Below are 15,866 nucleotides of genomic sequence, written 5' to 3' on the forward strand. Positions count from 1 at the left end.
TTAGTCATTCTCCAGAAAGAAAGAAAAAAGTACTCTATAGCAGGTGAAAGACACAATAGTCATATTGCCAGTTCAACAATATTGAAGTAACTTTCTTCGGTGTAGTGTAGTCTGTTAATCAGGATCGGTGTGATCACCATCAAAAATTGGAGACACCTAATAATAATCGGAGTATATAAAGATTGTCGTGTATGAGACCCATACCAGATGAGCACGAGTTAGAAGTGGCTCCAGAAGTCCAACCCCAACTCCACGAGGACTGCTTCTCGTGGACGTCGGCCTGACTCCAACTTGTGCCGCTGCTACTTCCTAGGATGTGCCCGCGACACGGTGGCAGTGACGACCCGCCACCCCACCTCCACTACATGAATTCGCCGCCAATTCCATTGTTGTGTTTCCTGTCGCCATGAGAGAGATAGAGAGAAAAAAAAGGAGTACCAAGCTTCCAGAGTTCAGGTGTGAGCTCCGTCTTGCAATTTATTTGTTTGATGAGCGGTGGTCAGCGACGCCGGCAAGCTGATCAAATCATCGAGGAGAGAAGGTCGCCCCAGTGCATCTCATGCCGGTTCCCATTATCCCGTGATACACGCCATCACCGTCGATGCAACGCCGGAGACGCAGGGCCGCCATTGCCATCGGCAGAGGGTGCTTCCCCTGTCGTCCGCAGCTCACGACCGGGAAGGAGGAGAGAGATGGGGAAACTGAACGGGGCGGCTGCAAAGGATTTACTCGAAATAGGAATGATTCCTTTCCTTTTACCAACAGATCAAATCTTTTGATTTTCTGGGTCGGTGGATCATTGATCCTATTAATTACCGTCTATTAAATAATTACCATGATTACCATAGCTTCCTTATGATGTTGCCAACGCACGCTGGTTTTGTTTCCTTAAGAATCGTGATTTGCAATAAGTGTGTGTGATGTTGGACGTGATTTGATGGGCGATTTTGAGATGATGGACGGCTGGGATCTTCTGAATGTTTGATATCAAAGTGACACACCATCCCCAACTCCAATTTAATAGTAAAGACTAAGGAGGACATGTGACACTTCATCTCCTCTAGTGTAGTGTAGGTGAGTTTCTTCCTAGTATCAGAGATCTGCTCTAGCACACCGTTATTTCCTTCTATCCTTTGTTAAATGTAAACACACGTATTCATGTCCTCTAGTGGACTTATTTGTCTTGTAACATTATTACGGCCTGCAACCTTTTAGACAGACTGGGCAAAAGCATTGTTGACCACCTGTGCCTCCATAGAGAGATGGAAGATGGTTTGCATGTTCTGTGAACACAACATAGCACATGGCATCAAATGCAAATTATAGCGAGCTAGACTCAAGATAACAGCACTTGCTCTATATTTCATATGTAACCCTGCAACTGAAGTATGTCCATATGTCTTGTTCCAATAAAAATTAAAAAGTGGAGACATTTCAATATCTGTTTCCATGTAGTGCCACAAGGTATAATAAAATGTGTAAAAGTGATACTGATGGCTCCAGCAAGAACTCTGAATCCAAACATGGAGCAAGATACAAATTCAATTTGCCGTAATCCTTTCATCGACGATATATTTATCTCTCCTGTCATCTACATTCAAGGGTGTGAAAAAAAAGTGCTGTTTGGAACCAGGAACAATAATAACAGGTGATACAAAATTATACATAGAACTCAGTACAAACTAGCAACCGCTATGCACCATGTTGAATCAAAATGTGCCCAACTCCTGATGTCAGGGACTCTGACGGAGGTCGCTGTCTCATCCATCAGTTTTCGCCAAGGGTGTACCTGACAAACCTCCTTACCTTGATGTTCTCTCCCAGGCCAGCAATCGTCTCCTTCACGAGATCCTTCACCGTCTTGCTGTCATCCTTGATGTAGGGCTGCTCCAGGAGTGCCATCACTCCGAGCCTCTTTGCTATCCGCCCTTCAACAATCTTCTCCCGGATGTTCTCAGGTTTCGACTGCAGGTCCTCCCTCTGCATCTCGATCTCCTTCTCCTTGCTGACAATACTCTCTGGTATATCCTCCACTGAGACATATTCGACCTGCGGGCATGCCACCACTTGCATCGCGAGGTCGTTCACCATCTCCTTGAACTTCTCATTGCGAGCCACGAAGTCGGTCTCAGAGTTTATCTCAATCATGCACCCTATGCGGTTGTCGTGGATGTACGAGCCAATCAGGCCTTCAGCGGTTAGGCGAGACGACTTCTTGTCTGCGGACGAGAGGCCCTTTTTCCTGAGGAACTCCTGGGCGCTCTGAAGGTCACCCCCAGTCTCGGCGAGCGCTTTCTTGCAATCCATCATACCAGCCCCGGTTTCATCTCGGAGTTGCTTTACCAATGCAGCTGAAATTGCCACGGCTGGTTTCCTGGAAACATAGGTATGTCAAATATAGATTGAATGCTGACTTTAAGGAGATGAAACATGCAGTTTAAGTTAGAAATGCATAGGCAGTGAACACATTCTGAAGCGCATACTATGTGTACCCTGGGAAACTATAACATATAAGCAACATGAGAAGAAAATTACTTCTCTGCAGTTTCTGCCGATTCCTCAGGCTTGTCATCCTTCTGCGGAGCAGCTGGAGGTGGCTTCGCGGCTGTCTGGGCTGCAACTTCGGCAGCGAAATCCTGGCTCTTTTTCTCCAGCCCTTCGCCCAGGTTGTACCGAACAAACCTCCTGACCTTCATGTTCTCTCCAGTTGTAGCAATAGTTTGCTTCAACCACTCACCAACTGTGACCTTGTCACTCTTGATGAATGGTTGTTCAAGCAATGCAAATTCTCCAAGCCTCTTCTTTACTCGGCCCTCGACAATCTTAGAGCGGATCTGCTCAGGCTTTGACTGCAAATCCTCCCTCTGCATCTCCAACTCTGTCTCCTTCTTCGCAACCTCCTCAGGGACGTCATCAATAGAAATGTACGTAACTTGAGGGCAAGCCGCAATTTGCATGGCAAGATCATCGAGCAGCTCCTTAAAGATGTCACCTCGCGATACAAAGTCAGTCTCACAGTTCAATTCAAGAAGGATACCGATTCTGCTGTCATGTATGTAAGAACCAATTCTCCCCTCCGCAGTGGCTCTTCCAGACCTCTTGTCAGCAGCCGCCAGCCCTTTCTTCCGGAGGAATTCTTGAGCTTTATCAATGTCCCCACTTGATTCAGCAAGAGCCTTTTTGCAGTCCATCATGCCTGCTCCAGTTGCATCACGCAACTGCTTGACAAGAGCAGGAGAAATAGTAGCTGCACAGATGCAGAAAAGAACCATCAATATCTTTCTTCTGCTAAGTACAATATGCAGTGAACTGTTCTATGAAAAATATGGGAAAGAGTATGAAAAACATGGAAATTGTAAATAATGGAAATGTTAATTAGAAGAATTAGTGCACCAGCTAACTTACTCTGCATCCATAAAGCTTTAGGATCATGTTCTGGTGTCGCATTTTAGAACAAATTATGATTGATATTTCGAAAAGATTTAAATCAGGTAATTACATTCTAAATGCATTTACTAGCCACAGTTACAAGTCAACAGGAAGTCTCTTGTGTTATCTTGATATTACTTGACAAAAAAACTTAAAATCTCCATTGCCGTTGAACAAATTTGTAGGAAAATATGTAGTTTCCACTTCATACAACACAATAGTCAGACCGAAACTATGCAAATGCAAAAGAGCAACAAAGCTCCTAATGTGTCCCAAAACTGAAGACTGACGAAAGTATCATGCTGAGGGCCTGAGGCTTATCCTTGATAATCCAAAACTGTACAGTGGGAGATGAGGTGATATCTGGATTGTATATAATCCTCTAGAGCCAAAAAAAAAAAAAAACGTCGAACAATTGAACCCTTTGAGCTAGCAAGAACAAAACTTTAGCACATTGATTCTTGGGTCATTTAACAAAGTACGGAACAATACCACAAGAAAGCTGTAAAAAGAACCGGAAAAAAGGAGTTGCTTGAACAGTTTACATGCAATCTATCCTAAATACTCTTCCTAGTTAGGTAGAGTTGCTTGACGAGCCTTTTGCAGACAGGATATGACTGATCAAATTACTACATGCCAGGGCCTTTGCACATAAGATCTGGTCGACAAAATTACTGCTGACCTGTGGTTGTGCTTGCTTCTCCAGCTCCAGCAGCAGCAACCTCCGTGGTTTTCTCACTCGAGGCTGCTACTTCCTCAGTTTCCACAGCAGCTTCTTTATCGACAGACTCGGTACTTGCAGTTGCAGGAACCTCTTCTACTGATGCTTCTGGCTCCTCAGCTACAGGAGTGATTTCCTCAATGGTGCCGGCAACAGCTTCGGCTGAAGAACTATTCTCCTCTTTGCTTTCAACTTCAGTAGCAGAAAGTGCAGGAGGCTCAACGAGCTCATCAACTTTGCTATCAACCTCAGAAGTTGCAACTGAACTCTCAGTCTCAACTTCTGCTTGTGCTTCTGGAGCTGTTATCTTTTCCCTCTGGTCCAAGAATGCAGAGATTTCCTTGCTCTTACGGAAAGCTAACTCAAACGCGTTAGTTCCTCTGGACCATCCCTGCTTCAGGTTTGTGTTTAACGATGCCAACTCGTCTTCATCATTGTCTCCCCCCTTCATTGTCAAGTTGACCTGCCCTCGTGATACATTCAATACTTTCACATCTACCTCTTGACCAATTTCCAGCCCGGAATGCCCGATAAGGGTAAAAAGTGCGGCCGCTTCCTCTTCCCTTGGGAGGAATCCTTCATCTCCATCAGGCAGGGTCACGAATGACCCTGTTCTGTTTGTACTTTTGACAATGCCAGTCAGAGATTTTCCTCGTGCATACTTTTCCTCATCTATCTTCTTGTAATCCTTTGTTTGCCTTGGCGAGCTTCTGGGTGCAGCTGAACTTGGACTCCTCCCACCGCCTGCGGCATTAGGTGCTTCCTTGACATAATCTCCACCCGTCCGCATTGTCAAGGAGATACGTTTTGTTTGCTTGTTTGCTTCCACTAATCTCACAGACACCTCTTGCCCAACACTGAACAGGGTAGATATATCTTCGACAAAACCGTCACTTACTCGGGAGATATGGACAAGGCCTTCACTGAACGCCCCAATGTCAACAAAGACCCCGAATGGCTTGATAGACCTGACTTTCCCAGTAAAAGATGCACCGGGAACAAGATCCTCGTCCTTCAACGGCGGCATCTCGCTCTTGCGCACGTTGCGTCCTAACTTGGGAGCGGACGAAGCTGCAGGGCGCGTGCCAGCCTCAGCCTTCTCAGTAGTTTCAGCAGCGGCAGGTGCGGCCTCGGAGCTTTCACCGGAAGTTTCTCCAGATGGAGACGATGAGCCCTCCACCGCGACATCAGTCTCCACTGCTGCTGCTGACAAGGTCCTTAGCCTGCTGGCAGAGGACCAGCTGCTTTTGTAGACGCTGATCAAGCGGAACGCTGTCTGCGGCTGCAGCAGCCCATGATGTGACGGCGATGTTAGTCTCGAGTACCTCTCCGAGCCACGGAACCTTCTTATTTGGATTTCTCTGCTGGGCCTGAAACTTCCTATGTGGAACAAGCTGACACTGCCCACCGAGCAATGAACCACTGGCGTCATGTTGAATTTAGGGGAACTGTGTCAGAATCTTGGTTCCTTCAGAACCCTGCACAAAGGGGGGAAACTAAATTCAGTATCGATTATTCTGATGATTATCTAGAGCAATACATGATAAAGATGCTGCGACAAACAGCAAAAGTAATTGCTTCCCCTAGAAAAAACATCAGCGAGAACTCCCAACATGCATAGGCAGTTTCAGGCCCAACCAATCTTTGCAGAAACCGAACTACCGCACTGCAGTTTGAATATGCATCCCGTCCAGCATTCCAGTGCCTACGTACACAATGAGTACCCGACTCTAAGACCCTACAAGTCATCGCTACTCGAGGCAGAGCAGGTTGAAGCGTGCCGAAACCAGCACGGCCATCGACGGTACCCCGCGCAGCGCAGGCATACCCACAAACACGCTCCGCGCAAGCGATAGCGAACAGAGATGCTGCGGAAGAGAGAGAATGAAGCAAAGGGACAGAGAAGGATATGGGATACACAGGCGACGGCTCGCTCAGCATTCCCCTCGCCCACGGCGCGCGCTGGCCGCATTAGTATCACTGACGAGCTAGCCACACGGCATACGAGTCCAGGCAGTAAACAGGTATTTGGCGAGATGGCTCGGAAGACGGGCGTTACCTCGTCGGGGGACGCCGGCGAGGTCCGGCGGTAGCCGTGGTGAGGTGCGGAGGCGCGGGAGGCTGAGGAGGAGGAGCTGGGGATATATATCCTTATCTCGAAATGGAGAAAGAGCAGAGGGGCGCGCGCCTGATGATAGACTGACGGTACTAGTACTAGTGAACAGGCTGGGCCGGGTCGGCACGGGAGAGGCAGTTTGTGTGTGCAGAACTGCAGAGCCTTGTAAGAGCATCTCCATTCGCGTCCCCCAAAGCTATTTTTGGGACGGCGCCAGATAAAAAAATGGTTCTAGCTGTATTCTCCAAAGCTGATTTTTGTCCGGCGCTTTGAGCCCGTCCCCGCCCCACAGGGGACGCTTCGGGCACGCCGGACACAACGAAAAGCGAGGCGGGCTCCCACATGTCGGCGAGTATTTGCATAAACCGTTGATTCGCGCCTTTTTTTTTTCTCGTCACTCCTTCCTTCCAGCGCCTCCCACCCCTCCACCGCCGCTGGATTTGCCGGCCGTTTCGGCGTCTGATCTCTTCTGAGAGTCGGCACCGTCGTCGCGGCTGGCGCTCCCGTCGGTCGTTCCGCCGCCGCCGCTTCGCCATCGCGTCCCAGAACGCGACGTCAAATCCGCCCCACCTCCACGCACAGAAGGTGCTCGACGACTTGTCAGGTAGGCGCGATTGGCCGCTGTTCATTGCGTCGTCTGCCTCGGCGCAATTTTAACCATTGATTTTGCTTTAGACATGGATAGCGACGATGAGATGCTTGTCCTGCTGCTGGAGGACGAGCAAGCCTTCGACGACGACCTCCGGGAGAATTTGCTGATCATCGTGTCCCTCCAGGACATGGTTGAAGCCGAGGCGGAGAAGAGGAAGAGGCCGCGCCGCGGAGGATCAAGGCCGGGGAGAAAGAAGTCCAAGCCCCGACAGAGGATGGAGGGGCATACCATGCTGCACAACGACTACTTTGCAGATGGTGTAACACATGAAGACAATTTTCGGTGCCGGTACAGGATGAGCAAGGGTCTGCTCATGAATATCCTCCACGACGTTCGAGAGTTCGACCCCTACTTCAAGCTCAAGCTCGACGTTGTAGGCGTTGTCGGGTTCTCGTCGATTCAGAAGTGCACCGCCGCCATGAGGATACTTGCATACGGAGCACCTGTCGATACACAGGACGACTACCTTCGCATGAGTGAGTCTATTGTCATTGAGTGCATGTACAAGTTTTGCCGAGCTGTGGTGGGAAAGTTTGGGAAATACTACTTGAGAGGGCCAACTGAGGAAGAGACTGCAAGGATCATGGCACAAAATGCTGCCAGAGGATTTTCTGAAATGCTTGGAAGCATCGATTGCATGCACTGGTCATGGAAAAACTGCCCGTTTGCTTGGCAAGGTATATACAAAGGGCGTCATGGATATTGCAGTGTGGTGCTTGAAGCTGTGGCAGATTATGACCTGTGGATTTTGAAGGAGATATGCCCTAGAGGCAATAATAAAGTGGTTATTATTTATATCTTTATGTTTATGATGAATGTTTATATATCATGCTATAATTGTATTAACCGAAACATTAGTACATGTGTGATATGTAAACAACAAAGAGTCCCTAGTAAGCCTCTTAACTAGCTTGTTGATTAATGGATGATTAGTTTCATAATCATGAACATTGGATGTTATTAATAACAAGGTTATATCATTGTATGAATGATGTAATGGACACACCCAATTAAGCGTAGCATAAGATCACGTCATTAAGTTATTTGCTATAAGCTTTCAATACATAGTTACCTAGTCCTTATGACCATGAGATCATGTAAATCACTTATACCGGAAAGGTACTTTGATTACATCAAACGCCACTGCGTAAATGGGTGGTTATAAAGGTGGGATTAAGTATCCGGAAAGTATGAGTTGAGGCATATGGATCAACAGTGGGATTTGTCCATCCCGATGACGGATAGATATACTCTGGGCCCTCTCGGTGGAATGTCGTCTAATGTCTTGCAAGCATATGAATAAGTTCATAAGAGACCACATACCACGGTACGAGTAAAGAGTACTTGTCAGGAGACGAGGTTGAACAAGGTATAGAGTGATACCGAAGATCAAACCTCGGACAAGTAAAATATCGCGTGACAAAGGGAATTGGTATCGTATGTGAATGGTTCATTCGATCACTAAAGTCATCGTTGAATATGTGGGAGCCATTATGGATCTCCAGATCCCGCTATTGGTTATTGGTCGGAGTGAGTACTCAACCATGTCCGCATAGTTCACGAACCGTAGGGTGACACACTTAAAGTTGGATGTTGAAATGGTAGAACTTGAATATGGAATGGAGTTCGAATATTTGTTCGGAGTCCCAGATGAGATCCCGGACATCACGAGGTGTTAGGAATGGTCCGGAGAATAAGATTCATATATAGGAAGTCATATTCCAAGTTTGGAAATGATCCGGTGCATTTATGGCAGGTTCTAGAAGGTTCTAGAAAAGTCCGGAAAAATGGCACTATGGAAGGTGGAGTCCCGGAGGGACTCCACTAGCATGGCCGGCCAAACCCTAAAGGGGAGGAGTCCAAGGTGGACTCCACCTTGGTGGCCGGCCAGCCCCACCTCAAGGAAAGGTGGGAGTCCCACCTTGAGTAGGACTCCCCCCTTGAGTAGGTTTCCCACTTTTGGGAGGTTTTAGTGTTGGGGTCTTATTCGAAGACTTGGACTAGAACTCTTGGGGCTTCCACCTATATAATGAGGGGCATAGAGAGGGGGCTGAACACTTCAAGCCTCAGCCCTGGCCGCACCCCTTAGAGGGCCGGCGCCCAACCCCCCTCTCTCCCCAAACCCTAGCGGTCTCTCTCCTCCACCACATCCCGCACGCTTAAGCGAAGCTCCGCCGGATTTCTCCACCACCACCGACACCACGCCGTCGTGCTGTCGGATTCAAGAGGAGCTACTACTTCCGCTGCCCGCTGGAACGGGGAGGTGGACGTCGTCTTCATCAACAACCGAACGTGTGACCGAGTACGGAGGTGCTGCCCGTTCGTGGCACCGGAAGCGATCGTGATCAAGATCTTCTACGCGCTTTTGCAAGCGGCAAGTGATCGTCTACCGCAGCAATAAGAGCCTACTCTTATAGGCTTTGGAATCTCTTCAAGGGTTAGTCTTGATCATCCCCTCGTTGCTACCGTCTTCTAGATTGCATCTTGGCTTGGATTGCGTGTTCGCGGTAGGAAAATTTTTGTTTTCTATGCAACGTTATCCTACAGTGGTATCAGAGCCGTGTCTATGCATAGATGGTTGCACGAGTAGAACACAATGGTTTGTGGGCGTTGATGCTCTTGTTATCTTTAGTTGAGTACTTTGCATCTTTGTGGCATAGTGGGATGAAGCGGCTCGGGCTAACTTTACATGACCGCGTTCATGAGATTTGCTCCACGCTCGACATGCAACTTGTATTGCATAAGTGGCTTTGCGGGTGTCTGTCTCTCCTACTATAGTGAAGATTCAATTTACTCTTCTATTGAAAACACTAGTATCACCGTTGTGGTTCATGTTCGTAGGTAGATTGGATCTTACTCGAAAACCCTAAACCACGTAAAATATGCAAACCAAATTAGAGAACGTCTAACTTGTTTTTGCAGGGTTTGGTGATGTGATATGGCCATAATGTGATGATGAATATGTATGAGATGATCATTATTGTATTGTGGCAACCGGCAGGAGCCTTATGGTTGTCTTTAAATTTCATGTTGAGTAGCATTTCAAAAAGGTTGTAATAGTTGCTACATGGAGGACGATCATGAAGACGGCGCCATTGACCTTGGTGCTACGCCGACGATGATGGAGATCATGCCCGAAGATGATGGAGATCATGTCCGTGCTTTGGAGATGAAGATCAAAGGCGCAAAGACAAAAGGGCCATATCATATCACATATGAATTGCATGTGATGTTAATCCTTTATGCATCTTTTTTTGCTTAGATCGCGACGGTAGCATTATAAGATGATCCCTCACATTAATATCAAGATAATAAAGTGTTCTTCCCTCGTATGCACCGTTGCATTGTTCGACGTTTTGAAGCATCTCGTGATGATCGGGTGTGATAAACTCGACATACAACGGGTGTAAGCCATGTTGCACACGCGGAATACTTGGGTTTGCTTGACGAGCCTAGCATGTACAGACATGGCCTCGGGACAACGGAAACCGAAAGGTTGAACACGAGTCATATGGATGATATGATCAACATGTTGATGTTCACCATTGAAGCTACATCATCTCACGTGATGATCGGTTTTTGGTGTAGTGAATTTGGATCGTGTACCACTTAACAACTATGAGGGATGTTGTATTAAGTGGGAGTTCATTAGTAATTAGATTAAAACATGAACTAATTATCATAAACATAGTCTGAGTAGTATTTTGAATTAATTTTGTAGTATTGGCATCCGTTTACTACTATGCGCTAGTCTTATAATTGAGATAGAAATACTGTTAAAATCTGACTAGAAACTTTACGGATTAGTACCGTATTGTTAATGAATCAAGAAATGATTAAGTCCTATTGCAAACATTTAGTGAAACTCACTTTGTTGATTCAGAGAGCTATGGTTTCAATTAGTACCTAAAGTTATCTTGTCTCCGTGAAACTTGAAGTTCAAATCTGTTTGAAAAGTAAGGAGCTGAAAATTAGTTTTCAGAAATAATCAAGGTACGAGATATATGTGATATCTAAGACCTTATTGCAAGATGATAGAATATAAATTTGGTGAGACTACATAAACTCATAAGTTTTATGGGAATGTACGAAGGTTGAAGACGCAAGACGTCCCAATCCTCCAACTATTGGGGCACTAACAATATTCGCATATCCATGAAGTGATTGTCCTTAGTATGCACCGTTGCTAAGACTCGTCGTTTCGAAGCATCACGTGATGATCGGGTGTTATAGATTCTACGTGTGCTTACAACGGGTGCAAGCCAGATTTGCACATACGAATACTAAGGTTAAACTTTATGAGCCTAGCATGTACAGACATGGTCTCAAAAAGTTGTCATGAATTGATGGATAAAATTATGAGTGAAATTGTTCATCATAGTTACTAATAAGTGAAATCTAGAACACTTATCATATGATAATCAACTTCAAAGTAAAAACCTCAAGGTTATTGGTATTTGACCAACAAACCTAGAAGTTATTGATGTTGAAGTGTTTTTCTGAATAATGAGGAAAGCTAAAAGAGAAACTGCAAAAGATATTCTGGCAGAAAGAAAGAAAAGACTAGAAAGTCTAGCTCAGGTGTATATAAATGATATACATGTTATGGATGTATTCCTAGTTTAGTCACACAATGAAATTCTTGGGTATTAGTACTATATTGGTTGGTATGAAGTGTCATACAAAACAACACAATACAAGAATACAATGGCCTAAGTGACTGACAAGGAATATGATAGGAATACACGTCTGGAACAAAATAAAGTGTTATTATGTTCGTCGTTGGCATTCTATCTAGCCCTTAGAATTTATAATAAAGAACTTAATAATTGTTATTTTGCTCTGGTCAAATGAAAACAATGAGTTGTTCAAATTATGACATTACTCCATGTACGATGGATAAGTTATTATAAATCTTAATGGTGAAACACATATACATAAAACTGACGCTAAAATGCCATAAGGCAAATGATTTGAATTCCGCTTATTTGTGGAACCGCCATTTAGGTCATGTTAGAAAGGAACGCATGAAAGGAACTCCATGCAAATGGATTTTTGGAGTCACTTGATTTTTGAATCATTTGGCGCTTGCAAATCTTTTCTAAAGAGAATGATTAAAATACCGTTCATAGGCCAAGAGTTGAACGGGCAACTAACTTAGTGAAAAATACATGATGATGTATATGGTTCACTGGGCATAGTTGTGTGCGGGAGATTCTTCTACTTCATGAAAACTTTCAAACAATGAATTGAGTATATATGTGGATATATTCAATAAGGAAAAGTTTGAAACATTTGAATATGATTCAAATAAATTTCAGCATGAAGTGGAAATCATCGTAATAGAAAAGTCAAATATCTATGATTGGATCATGGAGGAAATATTTGAATTACGAATTTTAGCGAACATCTAAGAGAGTTATGAAATTGTTCTACAACTCACATTTCTTGGAGTATCATAGTGATGATGAAGTATCCGAGAGATATATCCAAACCTTGTTGGATTAATGATGAGATAAAATATTATGACGCCATTATATTTTTGTAGATTATGCTTTAGTGACTACCGCTTTTACACTTAATAGAGCATCATCATGATCCGTTGAAATGACACCATACGAGTTATGGTATGGGTATAAACCCTAATAGTCAACCAAAATTGGATGAATGTCTTTGTTGGTTATCCCAGAGATTTAATTGGGAATTCTTCCCACGAGACAAAGACAAAAGTGTTTGTCAATGTTTCTTATTTCCGAGAAATTGTTTCGAGTGAAGTATTTGAGTGGGAGAACAATATAATTTGATAAGGTTTATGAACCTGAGCATAATGATCAGAGTAGCGCAGCATCGGAATTGGTTTCGGAAGCGGCCACGACGATCATGGCTCTCATGACTACAAAGTGTTTTAGCCATGGAGATCGAAGTACATATTGAACCTTGTAGGTATGGTTTACTTTGTGATCAAATAAATGATTTGTGGACAAAGGATTGATTTTGATCAATGATAAACCAACTACAAAACAAAGAAGTTATGATGGGCCCTGACTCCGTTAAAATGGCTATACGCCATGAAATCCAAGATAAATAAATACTTTTTGAAAGTAAATGGATCTATAAAATTGATGGACTTGGATGAAATATCCTTGAAGAAGCTTAACTTGTCGAAAAGTTGTTTACGACAAAATTCAAATAGTTGACTACAACAAGATTAGATCTTCCGTAGCAATGCTTATAGTCTATGTGGATTATTCTAGTAATCACTACATATTTCTTTTATGAGATATGTTAGTAGGATGGCAAAATACATTACTTATCAGAAGTGTGTATTAAAGGTGTATACAAGATACAACCAAGAGTTTTGCTGGTCCGTGGAATACTAGATAGGTATACGAACTTCAATTGGATGAAGTGAGTATCACGGAGTTGGAATCTTCACCAAGATGAAATAGTCAATGAGTTTTTGATTTCATCAAAGACGATGAAGAGGCTTGCATTTGCAAGAAATTAAGTGGGAGCGCTAAGACACATTTATAATACTTTATGTAGGTGACATATAATTGGTTATAAATGATGTAATTATATACTTGATTAAAAAGGTTTCATTGAGAATTAAACTTCAATGAAAGGATATGGACTGAAACAAATTTAGTGTCAAGATCTATGAAGATAGATTGAAACACATAAATAAGTTTAAGTCAAAGTACATATGATGGATATTGAAGTAGTTCAATATAGAAAAATTAAGAAAATGTTCTTGTCATGTGAAGGTTTAACAAGACTTGAGTGTATCTGACACTCAATGAATAAAAACACATGAATGATTATAGATCACGAATAATATGTACACAATCAGATATCATGTGCTATAAAGTGTTATGAGCATATACCAGAATGATTCATATGATGATCATTGGACAACAGTAAGAATATCCTTGAGTACTTTAGAAGAACTAAGGATATATATATATATATTTTTGTATGAAGAAATGACAAACAAATCGTTGTAAGGTGTTACACCGATATTGGTTTTGTCACATATAAAATATAATTTCAATCTCAAATTAGACTAAGTGTTGTTTAAAAGGTAGCACAATGAGCTAGAAGTTGTCTATGCTAGATTTAGAAGAGTTCTAAATATTGTGACGGAATCTACAAAAGAAGGCAGAGTATGTCATTGTTTTGACAATGACAAAGGATGTTAAGTCAAGAGGTTCTTTGAGAACTTGGTGTATTTCCGACAGAGTCAGAACTTTGAAGCTATATTGTGTGTGACAATATTAGTGACATATTTCAGACCGCGGAATTAAGGTTCCACCAGAAGACCAAACATATTTAAGGCCGACTCATTTGGAAATGAGTGATGCGTTGAGACGCAAATGAATTACAAAATACATACGGTTCTGAGCATGTCAGATCCGTTGACTAAAACCTCTCTCGTGAGCGAAACATGATAAAGCACCAGAAGGCCAAGGTGTTATATCTTTACAAATGTAAACTAGATTATTGACTCTAGTGCAAGTGGGAGACTGAAGGAGATATGCCCTAGAGGCAATAATAAAGTGGTTATTATTTATATCTTTATGTTTATGATGAATGTTTATATATCATGCTATAATTGTATTAACCGAAACATTAGTACATGTGTGATATGTAAACAACAAAGAGTCCCTAGTAAGCCTCTTAACTAGCTTGTTGATTAATGGATGATTAGTTTCATAATCATGAACATTGGATGTTATTAATAACAAGGTTATATCATTGTATGAATGATGTAATGGACACACCCAATTAAGCGTAGCATAAGATCACGTCATTAAGTTATTTGCTATAAGCTTTCAATACATAGTTACCTAGTCCTTATGACCATGAGATCATGTAAATCACTTATACCGGAAAGGTACTTTGATTACATCAAACGCCACTGCGTAAATGGGTGGTTATAAAGGTGGGATTAAGTATCCGGAAAGTATGAGTTGAGGCATATGGATCAACAAAGGATTTGTCCATCCCGATGACGGATAGATATACTCTGGGCCCTCTCGGTGGAATGTCGTCTAATGTCTTGCAAGCATATGAATAAGTTCATAAGAGACCACATACCACGGTACGAGTAAAGAGTACTTGTCAGGAGACGAGGTTGAACAAGGTATAGAGTGATACCGAAGATCAAACCTCGGACAAGTAAAATATCGCGTGACAAAGGGAATTGGTATCGTATGTGAATGGTTCATTCGATCACTAAAGTCATCGTTGAATATGTGGGAGCCATTATGGATCTCCAGATCCCGCTATTGGTTATTGGTCGGAGTGAGTACTCAACCATGTCCGCATAGTTCACGAACCGTAGGGTGACACACTTAAAGTTGGATGTTGAAATGGTAGAACTTGAATATGGAATGGAGTTCGAATATTTGTTCGGAGTCCCAGATGAGATCCCGGACATCACGAGGAGTTCCGGAATGGTCCGGAGAATAAGATTCATATATAGGAAGTCATATTCCAAGTTTGGAAATGATCCGGTGCATTTATGGCAGGTTCTAGAAGGTTCTAGAAAAGTCCGGAAAAATGGCACTATGGAAGGTGGAGTCCCGGAGGGACTCCACTAGCATGGCCGGCCAAACCCTAAAGGGGAGGAGTCCAAGGTGGACTCCACCTTGGTGGCCGGCCAGCCCCACCTCAAGGAAAGGTGGGAGTCCCACCTTGAGTAGGACTCCCCCCTTGAGTAGGTTTCCCACTTTTGGGAGGTTTTAGTGTTGGGGTCTTATTCGAAGACTTGGACTAGAACTCTTGGGGCTTCCACCTATATAATGAGGGGCATAGAGAGGGGGCTGAACACTTCAAGCCTCAGCCCTGGCCGCACCCCTTAGAGGGCCGGCGCCCAACCCCCCTCTCTCCCCAAACCCTAGCGGTCTCTCTCCTCCACCACATCCCGCACGCTTAAGCGAAGC

The 15,866-nt window shown here is 43.7% G+C and overlaps 1 protein-coding gene across 1 annotated transcript; it reads right to left on the bottom strand.

Annotated features, from left to right (window-relative positions):
- Window positions 1–1,545: 1,545 nt before the first annotated feature.
- On the bottom strand, window positions 1,546–6,341 carry LOC127299365 (polyprotein of EF-Ts, chloroplastic). The gene is made up of 4 exons (XM_051329319.2): window positions 6,210–6,341; window positions 4,112–5,628; window positions 2,536–3,247; window positions 1,546–2,374 (listed from the first exon to the last, which is right to left on the bottom strand). The coding sequence occupies exons 2-4, from the start codon at window positions 5,580–5,582 to the stop codon at window positions 1,768–1,770; spliced, it is 2,790 nt and encodes a 929-aa protein (XP_051185279.1). The 5' UTR covers window positions 5,583–5,628; window positions 6,210–6,341; the 3' UTR covers window positions 1,546–1,767.
- Between the last annotated feature and the right edge of the window lie 9,525 nt (window positions 6,342–15,866).

This window comes from Lolium perenne, chromosome 5 (assembly GCF_019359855.2).
Source record: "Lolium perenne isolate Kyuss_39 chromosome 5, Kyuss_2.0, whole genome shotgun sequence".
Lineage (NCBI taxonomy): Eukaryota > Viridiplantae > Streptophyta > Magnoliopsida > Poales > Poaceae > Lolium > Lolium perenne.

Excerpts from the sequence above, each read along its gene's own strand:
- LOC127299365 (XM_051329319.2), bottom strand. The coding sequence starts at position 5,582 with ATGACGCCAGTGGTTCATTGCTCGGTGGGCAGTGTCAGCTTGTTCCAC. Across the intron at positions 3,248-4,111 it reads AGAAGCAAGCACAACCACAG|CTACTATTTCTCCTGCTCTT; the intron begins GTCAGCAGTAAT and ends GCATCTGTGCAG. Across the intron at positions 2,375-2,535 it reads TCGGCAGAAACTGCAGAGAA|GAAACCAGCCGTGGCAATTT; the intron begins GTAATTTTCTTC and ends CTATGTTTCCAG.